This window comes from Thunnus albacares, chromosome 8, assembly GCF_914725855.1.
Source record: "Thunnus albacares chromosome 8, fThuAlb1.1, whole genome shotgun sequence".
Taxonomy (NCBI): Eukaryota; Metazoa; Chordata; class Actinopteri; order Scombriformes; family Scombridae; genus Thunnus; species Thunnus albacares.
In genome coordinates this window covers 17,544,295-17,555,103 of record NC_058113.1, presented here as the reverse complement: position 1 = coordinate 17,555,103, position 10,809 = coordinate 17,544,295, and the positions used below count along the sequence as shown (strand labels likewise).

The following is a 10,809-nucleotide window of genomic DNA, read 5'->3' as shown; positions in this document are numbered from 1 at the left end:
TTATAAAGATGTAAGACATATGCAAAATGCCCAAAACTCTGTGTGTGCAAGTATGTGGCATGGTCTTATATAATGTGGCACTCAAGACAAGGAATCAGCTTTTCATTAGTCAGTACTCATTGTGGAGCTTGATCACCACCCGGGGCCACACTCACTCACTAAAGCCTGGAAATCTTTGGAGAATTTGGGCCTCAACCTACTGCCCCAAAGAAGCCTAATTAAAACAAATTATGTGCACTTGCTTGAACTCCCCCGTCTGTGCATCCGAGACAAGAGGCCTGGCACAAATGAGGTCACTGCTTTAACCCCAAGCAGGGATTTGGCCTTACCACCTCCCATTCACCCTCATCATAAGAGGCTGCTCTAATATAAAGGACATGTTGCTTTTCCTTTGTTGGAACAAAAGGCTTTTGTAACCCCCCCTTCCTACTTTTCTTGTAAATTAGAAGCATGACTTTGAACCCGTCAGGAGTTTGCTATAAGATGTTAAATGCTTGTACAATTTTTGCAATAATACTTTAATTGGCACCTGGCCATGGTATCTAATCAGTTTAGATCAACCCTGCTAAGCATTGGGACTTAATTCAAAAGAAAACCAGAGACTGTAACAATCACATGGTTAGATTTGAAAATTAAGGTCAGGCTTTCCATTTGCCGAGACAAAGTTCTTGTCCAAATTTGTTAGTTTGTTTAAATTGTTAACACATTTTGCATGATTAGAAAAAGCCAAAGACCAACCATTGAAGAAAGGAAAAGTTGGAGTGATTGGTCTTACAAATCCCAATGGATGTTTGAACCTGCACATGGGTGCACAAACACTTTGTACCATCACATTCATGAACTACTATTACACACAGACTGAAGTGTCACAGTTCAGACTTTATTGGCATGTTTGGCAATAGCTCAGTGCATTTGGTGTCTTACTGGAATAAAGAAGTTCAAGTTTGTTTTTTGTTTTTTTATTCTTTGATGGCTACAGACAGGATTCAAGCCTCCTTCTCGTAGGTCCTCACTGCAACAACATCATCCATGATACATTTCTGTGGAGACAATGGTCAAAGTGTTAGAACATGCATTTTATTTGCTTTTAGGGTTAAGCTTTAACTTTGCTAGACAGCCAGTTAAGGATGCACACTTGTGAAGACATCCACAGACTATCATTAATTGCTCAGGTCATTAATTACTTACAGCTGTTAGTTTTCCATCCTGAATCTCTCGTTCCAGTGTCGTGGTCTTTCCGTCCCACGTCTGCTTTTGCACAAGTTTGCCATTTTCAAAAGTGAAGATGGTCTGAAAACAGTGTTTGAGCCGTTAGAGGCACATAAACAGACTAAACTGAAAACGTGTCTGTTTTTTAAGAACAAAAATGACTCACCTTGGTCTTTCGGTCATCTGCAGTCGTCTCGTCGAACTCTTCGTTGAGTTTGAACTTGATCTCTGCGGTCTTGAAAGTACTCTGAGACTTCATGGAAATGAACCCAGTATCATCCACGCTGATCACCAGGTTAGGCTTCACCATGTTGCCCATTTGCCGAGTGGCAAAGCCCACACCTGCAACACAATGAGGCTTAATTAGGACGATTTTTGGTACACATGTTAAACTGTTTGATGTTGCAAATAATGCTACACGTGAAACTCTGGTCTGAACGTGTTGCTAATACTTTCTTCCATTAAGTTAGTTAAGAGTTGTAAGCTAACATTTTACAACATAATTCCTACAGCATTAATCACAATTAAGATTAGGCCAAATCTTACCAATTGCCTTCATGTATTCATCGAAGTTCTCGCTGGCGGCCAGCTTCCAGTTTCCAACAAACTGCTCAACCATGATGGTGAAGATTTAGTTTTAATCTGCTGCACAGAAACCACAAGATGCTCCAAAGTCGCGGACAGACTGATATGCAGCCGAAACTTCATATTTGAAGCCTGCTCGAGCGCCTGCGTGATTCCGGGCCACCAATCATGAGCAGGCGCTGGCGTTGCCATGGAAATGAGCTGATTAGGGGGCGTGTCCTCAAATCCGATTTTGATGTGTTTGATACGAGTGAAAGTGGGTTCAGTCTGGTGTTACACCGTATTTGGTGACCCGTCGGATTCTGTGACCTGCGGTGCTGGAACAAGTAAGCACCAATACCACAATGTAAATATATTTCATTACAAGTAAAAATCCTGCATTTACAATCCTACTCAAGTAAAAGTATAGTATTACCAGCTAAATTTATTTAAAATACTAAAGTAAAAGTTCTAATTAATTTTACCTTAGTACTTTAAGAGGGATTTTAAATGCAGGATTTTTACTTGTAATAAAGTCTTTTTACATTGTGGTATTGTATTATTACATCATTCAGGGCAATGGATGTCAAACTTTTTCACGTCAAGGACCCCTAAACTGACACAAATTAGACCCCCATACCCCCATCTGATAATACTTCTGCTTTTAGATGTTTTATTACAGAAACCCATGACCAAAACAGTCATACAATCTGTCATTGTGTTAGTTATGGATGGAATTATAGTGAAAATAAATTATTCCCCTTTTTGATGGGGACCCCTTGGAACCAACTCAAGGACCCCTGGGTGTCCCCGACCCCACTTTGAGAACCACTGGTTTAGAGAAATGTTGCAATAATTTGATGGGATTTAGTGTTGGGTTGCAAGTCGCCAGTGCAGGAAGAAAAAATGCAGACAAAGGTCTGTTATTTTCCGTTTTCCTTTATCAAATGACTAACATAGGCTGTAGAGCAGGAGTCTGCAATTAGATTCAACTATGGGCCAGTTTTTTAAGAATTTTTCATTGGAGGGCCATTAAGCAGTGCAGTGGAAACACTATATTTTCTGTTTATTTATGACTGTGTTCAGGGTTGTACCTGCAGGTAAATGTCATTTTCCTATTAATAAGTGATGGCTAACAATTTCAGCTTATTTTAATGGTCATTTGGCTAAAAATGATGAAATATTTATGAATATATGTTCTGTGTTGCACTTTGAGACTAGAGATGTAGACTACTTTGTTATCCACACACAGTGGCCTGCTTCATTCATGGTTGGCTGAAAGTAACATTGTTATTGTTGTTACCTTAGAAAAAAAAATGGCATCAACACCATTTCTGTTCAGCTGCCACCTATTTGTGTGTGAAAAATAAATCTGTTATGGCCAAATAGGCTAAAGTTGTGGAATTCACACACTGAAATTTCATTTCTGGCAGGTTTGTTAGTTGTAATTTCAACACCATGCACTGTTCAAATAGCATGGTGCAACCACGGTTTTAATACCTCTCCTGCTGTGGAGACAGAATAGAAGTAACACAATGATTTGGATTTACAGGAGTCTTGTGCATATTTCATTATCTGCAGTAGATTTGTGAAGAATTATGTAAAGATTTTGATGCAAATGATCAAAGTCAAACTTTAGCTTTTGTCAGGGGGTCAAATACATTTTCTGGAGGACCAGATTTGGCCCACAGGCCACTATTTGCCCACCACTGCTACAGAGCATCTTCAGCATGATACAAGGTGCATCATCGCGCAAATAAACATCATTCAAGTTTATATATAATAGGTTAAATAAATAAGAAGTAATTGATAAATAAACACAAAATGAATACATACAATGAACAGAAAAAATAGTACTATTATATTAGTTTGCTCTTCAGAAAGGTATATATAAGTTTAAGCCTATACAAAACAATAAGGGTAAGAAATATTTCTTTTTGATCGTGGAATTTAAGCATTAAACTTATATTCAAATATAGTCATAATATATTTACCCACAACTGCAACAGAATTTCAACAGTTTTATTTAAAATACCTGTATATCTGTCCAAAATTTACTCACAGTTTATACAATATAGGCTAATTAATGTCACTGAACAGCATTACTCCCTCCTTTGGTGAATTGAGATACTGCTTTTTAAGCAGTAGGTGGCGCCTGTGAAAAGCATATAAAACAGTTCCTCGAGGTTCAGTACAGAACTGTTTTGAATAAGTTTAGCCAACTTTACAAAAATACAACAACAAAAATATATATGAGTTTTCAAATGGATTTCCATTTTCACAAACATTTCTCAGTTTACCTCTATCATTCATACTCATTTTTCAAACTTTGTTGGGGAAATTATTTATTTCATATTCTTGATATTCAACAAAAATTAAAGTAACTAAAAAGTGTGTAAAAGGTGTTGAGAGATTCTTCTTTTGATTCACAGTGTATGACTATAAAAACAGTTTAGCAACACAGAAGGAAAAAGCAATGAGATATCAGTGGATTTGTTTCTAAAAGGCAGACTGTCATGTACTGCCTCCTAATGGTTTCAGTAAGACACTACAGTAGGCCTCATATTTGTAAGACAACCCCCAAAATTCTAAACACACCCAAAGGTATGCATGTTAAAATAGCATTTAAGAGAAAACAAACAAAGTGAAAGAAATATATCTGGTTTATCTTCTCTCTCTGCTTTTTGGAGAATTATCCCAGTCTGGTTCAAGACTTATATCATCATTATCAACCAGCACAGAATATAATAGATGTGATTTTCATGTTTCATTTTTTTCATTCAATCAAAAATCATCTCTGTGGAGGCCAGTACAATGCAAAATGTGGATAGTGATTTATTTGTGTTCATCAAACAATAAAAAGAAGAAAAATAGCCTATAAGATCGAATTTTATTTGGGTTTGCTGATAGGTTGATGTGAGAGTTAATGAGTGCTGCTGATGAATGTCTCAAGATCAAAGTGGGAAAGAAAATATTACAGATGCTAAGAGCAAATCAGATTCAAATCAGACCAGTGCCCTGTGGCATATCTCGTCAGTGGATTAAAATGGATAGAGTTGTTACATCCTCCTCCTCCTCGCATAATATGTTTCACATTTGGTTTTGTAAACAGCTCTTTCAGATACTATATGGAAGCAAAGTGGTGCTTTATAAAGGAAAAAAACCCTTAAAGTGATTTGTCACAGCCTGTAAGTTATGAAATGGTTGTTACAGTATGAAAGCCTACACACATTGTGTAACTATCTGCAACAAGAACCAAGTTTCCAGCAAGGACTTCAGCCATTACTGCTCTTAAATAGACACCATAGAGTAGGTAAATTATGTTTTTACTCCTGCTTATGCAAGCATGCAGTTCTGTTGTGAGGAGAACTGGGGAAAAAAAGAATAATTTTCGTTGTAGATGGTGACACTTAACACCTTGTAAGGAGCATTCTATCTAATCCAAAAATAGTGCAGACTGAAATAGCAAAGCTCTTTCGATTACATAATAATTAAGCAAATCGTTGAGCTGCTGACAATGAATATGAGTGCACTGAACTGTCCCCTGAGAGCACATTTTTATCCTGTTTATCCATTTCATTGGCAAGTGTAGCTTCAGGTTCTGCATGCCATCATAATTCAGTCCCAGTGTTTCTAGCTTTTGAAGAGAGATGCTCACTTGCATTAATATTAATCTAGTGTCTAAGAGCACGGGTATAACATATGTGTATACCCTTTTGAGGTGGATTCAGCCTTTAATCACATCTGTATTTGATGTTTTATGCAAAATTAGGTATCAATGTGAAACCAAAGAATCTGGAATCATTGTTAGCTGGTGTATGCTGTATACAAAGACCTTAATGAGACTATCACATGGCTGCAATATTTGATTTCATGGTCCAAATGCATGAATCATTCATGAACTTCAATGGCAGTAATGATGTGATAGTCAAAGAGGCTGGGCTGTGATATATCATGGAATGTTGTTTACCAATCTAATAAGCCGATTACTTGTTGTTCTCTCACCCGGGTTTTTTCTGTATACATACAGGTGCCATCCAGCGGGCGCAGAGCCCATCTAATGAACATGAACTCTCAGCTGGCAGCCACAGAGAAGTCCTTTCCTCCTGGTTTTCATCAACACTTCAACCCCCATTGATGGGAGAACAGTGGCCATGGACAAAAGCTGTATATACTGTACAAACACAGCTCTGAGCGGCAGCACACTGACTCATTCTTCGGTGTGTGTGAGAACGGAGGGGGACCCCTTTCAGCTCCTTTGTGTTGGTGTCTGTCAACAGTGTAGTTGGAGGCAGAGCCCATTGTGGCGGCCAGTGTTTCGTATTGACACAGGGCCTCGCTCAGCTTGTTCCCAGGGTCCAACCTGAGGACTCATGAATAATGGAGAGAGGATCCTCAGGGCCAAGGGGGAGTTTGCAAGTCTGACAGGGCTCGTTTTAAACCTAAACGACAGCTTTATATACCAGCAGGTAAAACTGCGGTCACAGCTGATCATGCCGAGGGTGAACTTTGCTGCAACCCTCTGATTGGACGCTGTGAGAATCTAGTGGTGCTTTAGAAAGTATGGTGATAATGAGGGCACAAAACATTTAAATCACACCTATGTCCTGATCATAGAAGTCTTTTTCACCACCTCATCATGTTTGAGTAAATGTATTCTCTCCTTATAAACTTCTTATGAAAGTCTTTTCCATAGCGGATAAGCCTTTGCCTAAGATAGTGGATAAATCTCTTCTATGCAGAGATCATTTAAAACCTTTTAGCAGTGCATTTCATGTACTTTAGTCGAGATATGACCACAATCGATTTACCTTTTGAACCAAACTTTTAATCATTTTTTGAAAATCTTTTGCTGGCTTGACCTAGAACCCAAACGTGTGTTTAAATGGATGCAGTATTTTTAAACGCTTTCTTTAATCAATGTGGATGTTTTTCATGCCATCTTTCTCATGTCGTCAATTTTTTACAATAAAATGTGCCCAAAGAATGCACTATAAGCAAGCCATGACACAGATACAGAACAAACCCAAAGAAAATCTATAGATTGTAGAAACCTGCTGGTCTTTATAAAAAAAAATGTTCAAGTTTGATGACCAAGAGCGACCAGCCAGAGTTGGGTGTGCGCCACACCTGGGACACCAACAGGGGGCGTCACTTCAGCTCAGGTTCTCAGCAGGTCTCAACCATCTGCTGAGAGGCTCACACGACCTGAGCGTCGTGCCCTCTCCTCTTTGCCTTTTTCTAAGGCTGCTGGATGAGGGGGAACCAGAGGCCAGGGTGGGCGCCGACTGTTCTGCACAGCCAGGATGATGTGTGTGTGTGTGTGTGTGTGTGTGTGTGTGTGTGTGGCAGAGGTCAGAGAGGTGCCTCTTGCTTGTGTGCTTTGAGCTTTTTCATGCTTTCTGCTTTGATCTTCTCTCTCATCCCTTCATCCCACACGCTCCCTGCGCCTCAGGCTTCTGGTTTGCAGCACACCGATGGCGGGGCTGGAGAGGGGAGGGTAGATGGGGGGGGGCGTAGGGGGGGTTGACTGCCTCTCACAGAGACACTGCTTGTTCTGTCAATACAGGGAGAGGTATAGGGAGAGCTGCCCATGGGGCACAGCCACCGGGTGCAGAGTGCAGTGGGCGGAGGGTTCACCAGGAGCTAAAGTGATGCATACTGTAAAGTTCTCTGCTCCTCTTTTATGCTCTCTTAGATCCCCCAACAGTGGGCTGGAATTCTTGTGTGAAAAACAACTGCCACAGTCCTCAGAGGATGGCCTCCTGACCCCTTACAACATGGGAAAGTGCACCCTTCAGCTGGTAGTTATATAAAGCCTGCCAGAGTCATGAAAATCCTTGATAAATCACTCAGCTTGAGGCCTCTCATGTCTCTCTGCATCTCACATGGAACGATTATTTTCTATGGGTCAATATAATTCATCCTTTTCTGCTAAAGCTTTATATAGACTGTGTTCAAAGTGATGTCATGTAACATGGCAAGAAGTGATAGTTGTGGAACAGCACAACAGTTGTCATGTGAATACGTATGCCAGAAAGCATCTTTATATCCCTCGTCTGTGTGCCCCCAGAGCCTGATAATCCTCATATAACCCCTCACACACACACACACACACACACACACACACAGTACCCCCCATACCCCACCTGCTGAGCCAAGACTGGGAAACACAGATGCGAAAGCACAGAGCAGAAGCCCTAATTGAAGATTAATTGGAAGGGGGGAGCACTTACCTTTATTTAGACATGTGGTAAGTGTTAGGCTGCGACAAGCAACTCAACCATCTCAGCAGATGACTGCACTTAATATTTCATGACGAACTTTGAGGGTGGGCGGGGGTCCCTGATGCTGTTCTGTAGCCTAATACCCAACACATTCATCCCTTTCAAGACAATGACAGAGATCATTAATATCTGTGACATCTCCCTGGCAAGTGCCCTCTAACCTTTCCTGTCAGCTCAAATCATCTTTAACTCTCAAGGACATACGACTGTGGAGTAGGCTGGATAGCAGTAGATGCATGTAACAAGTGTAATGTGCCATTTTCATATTTTGAACAAATAAAGGTTAAAGGTATAATATGTAACTTTTCCGCATTAAAATGTCTAAAAACAACTTGACCAATGTTATATATTTTGTTCAGCTGTGTATTTACATTGTCCCAAATATTTCCAACAATTTTCAACATATTTCCAACAAAAGCAGATAAATCCATAATTTTAATAAATATAACAGTTCATTTCATTTGAATCACCTGTCAGTGGCATCATATCCCCTTTGTGCATGCATATCCCCTTTGTGCATGTATAATGCATGCATTGTGGTTGTTGCCATAAATTGGTAATTTTTAACTAAATGTTTTAACCAGATGAAGGATTTTAGTCATCGGACGTCTGGATCTTAAGTTATCAGAGAAACTAGCTGAGCAAACGTTAGCAACAGCTCAGCTTGCAGCCCCTCCAGATGCCAGTGTCCGCCAAACAACATGGGAGAAACACTGATTTTAAATATGAAACTGCTTTATTCAGTATTTTTGCCGGTTTTAATCACGGGGTCCATTTGTTTTGGAGAGGAGGGGACCTCTGCGGATATTTCGACTCCAAAAATTTCCTGAACCTGTGGATCTTAAGTTGTCAGAGACACAAGCTGAACAAACGTTGGTGGCAGCTCGGCTTGCAGCCCCTCTGGACGTCCTGTGTCCGCCAAATAGCGTTGGAGAAACACTGATTTTTAATGTGAAACTGCTTCATCCAGTGTTTTTACCAGTTTCAATCACTGTGTCCGTTTGTATCGGAGAGGAGGAGACCTCTGCAGATAATTTTGTTCCCAGTTTTGTTATTGTTTTGAATGAGAGATGCCTAGCAGCTGAAAATTACACCTTGTGCATTTAAACATCGTTAAAGTTCCAAAACTTGAGGTTAACGTATACAGAAATAGTACCTGCAAGTCTAACCTGGAACTCAACCTGCTCTGAATGCTTTGTTTGAGACGTTTTTCTCTACCTTGTCAACAAGCTGACGTTAGCTTGTCTCGCATGCCCATTAACAGCCGTCCATTCCACAACCTTTGTTGCTAAGGTTGTTGCTAAGGTTTTTCCATGTGTTGTTTGCGTTGTCCACTCTCATATTTTGGAGCGGATTCCAGTTAGAACAGTTATAGATGTATTTGAGAAGTTGGCATTTTCAGTAAAGGATGAGAAAAAGTAGTGAAATCCTACAACTATAGTTTGTTTCATGGTTTGTTGACATAGCCTCCCAAGCCAACTTCTGGAAGCTAACTAATCAGAACAGTGGGCTCACAGGGAGGGCAGCCTTAAAGAGACAGGAGCTAAAACAGCCTGTTACAGACAGAGGATGAACTGAGAGGCTGCATAAAGGGTTAATAAGTTTTTTGAACTGTAAATCATGCAAACATGTTCCAGTAGAGACCCAGATTAAAAATATAGACCTGAAAATGTACATAAAATGTCCTTTTTGATGTGTTATACGTCATATATACAATTAACAGGACATCATAACTGGGTATGGACATATGAAAAAAAATTTAAAAAGTGGAAAAATAAAAAAATGCTCACAGCATGTGAATATTAGAGTGAAAAACGATGTCCAGAAGATAGAAATAACTATGGAATTAATAGTAGGATGGGATTCTGACGCATGTTTATGTGAGTGGGGGGAAAGAGAGAATGAGTAAAGGGGCTGTGCTAACAGGCTTTCTGCAGATCACTGGCAGTTTGACTGCAGTGGAGAGTAATGGGGCTGGCAGGGCGGAATCAATTACTGGCCACAACAGATTTTCCCACAGGTCGGAGCTTGGGAAAGCAGTACTTTACTGCTGCGCAGACAGCTGGCACAGAGCATCCACTGGGAAAGGAGCCGGCTCACAAAAAAGACAGATTTCTTTTTTTATAAACTTGTGACACATCATAAATTGGCGCATTTCTATTTCTCTATTCTGTCTAAAATTATTAGTGATCATCATGCCAGTCAAATTTAATTCCAAACATCCTTGGGCAAATACAAAACTGCCCACAAGCCCCCTAAAAAGCTTATAAGTGTCTATAGGTGTCTAAGGTCATGTGAAGGAGTTACTCATAACATGATAGTTGACCTTCAGAGACAGGTCTGTTCCCAGCCCCCCCCCTCCCCCCCCACACATACACACACACACACACAACAGTGAAAACACATACACATACACACACACGGTAGACAGAAGTAATTATCATTTTCTACAGCTTGACTTAACTAATAATTCATATAGCCAGTGACTGTGAGGTACCCTTTGCGTGATGTAAACCAGAGAGATACATTTCAATTAGAGCTCCAACACCCCCCCACTACCCCACTCCCCCTACCTCACACACACACTCACACACTCCCCCTACCTCACACACACACACGCCATTGATATGCAAACAATGTTTTTCCTGTGGCAACACAATGTGTGGCCTTAAAAGTAGCTCACTCCGTGGTCCTCCTTTCTCTGTGTGGACATCACGTGCTGTCTCCTGTTGCGCTTATTTGGAAACCA

At 40.3% G+C, this 10,809-nt stretch overlaps 1 protein-coding gene across 1 annotated transcript; it reads right to left on the bottom strand.

Annotated features, from left to right (window-relative positions):
* Nucleotides 1–859: 859 nt before the first annotated feature.
* Nucleotides 860–1,923, bottom strand: fabp4b (fatty acid binding protein 4b). Its single transcript, XM_044360361.1, has 4 exons — nucleotides 1,756–1,923; nucleotides 1,376–1,551; nucleotides 1,189–1,290; nucleotides 860–1,040 (listed from the first exon to the last, which is right to left on the bottom strand). Exons 1-4 carry the CDS (start codon nucleotides 1,826–1,828, stop codon nucleotides 987–989), a joined length of 405 nt encoding a protein of 134 aa, XP_044216296.1. The 5' UTR covers nucleotides 1,829–1,923; the 3' UTR covers nucleotides 860–986.
* Nucleotides 1,924–10,809: the final 8,886 nt, after the last annotated feature.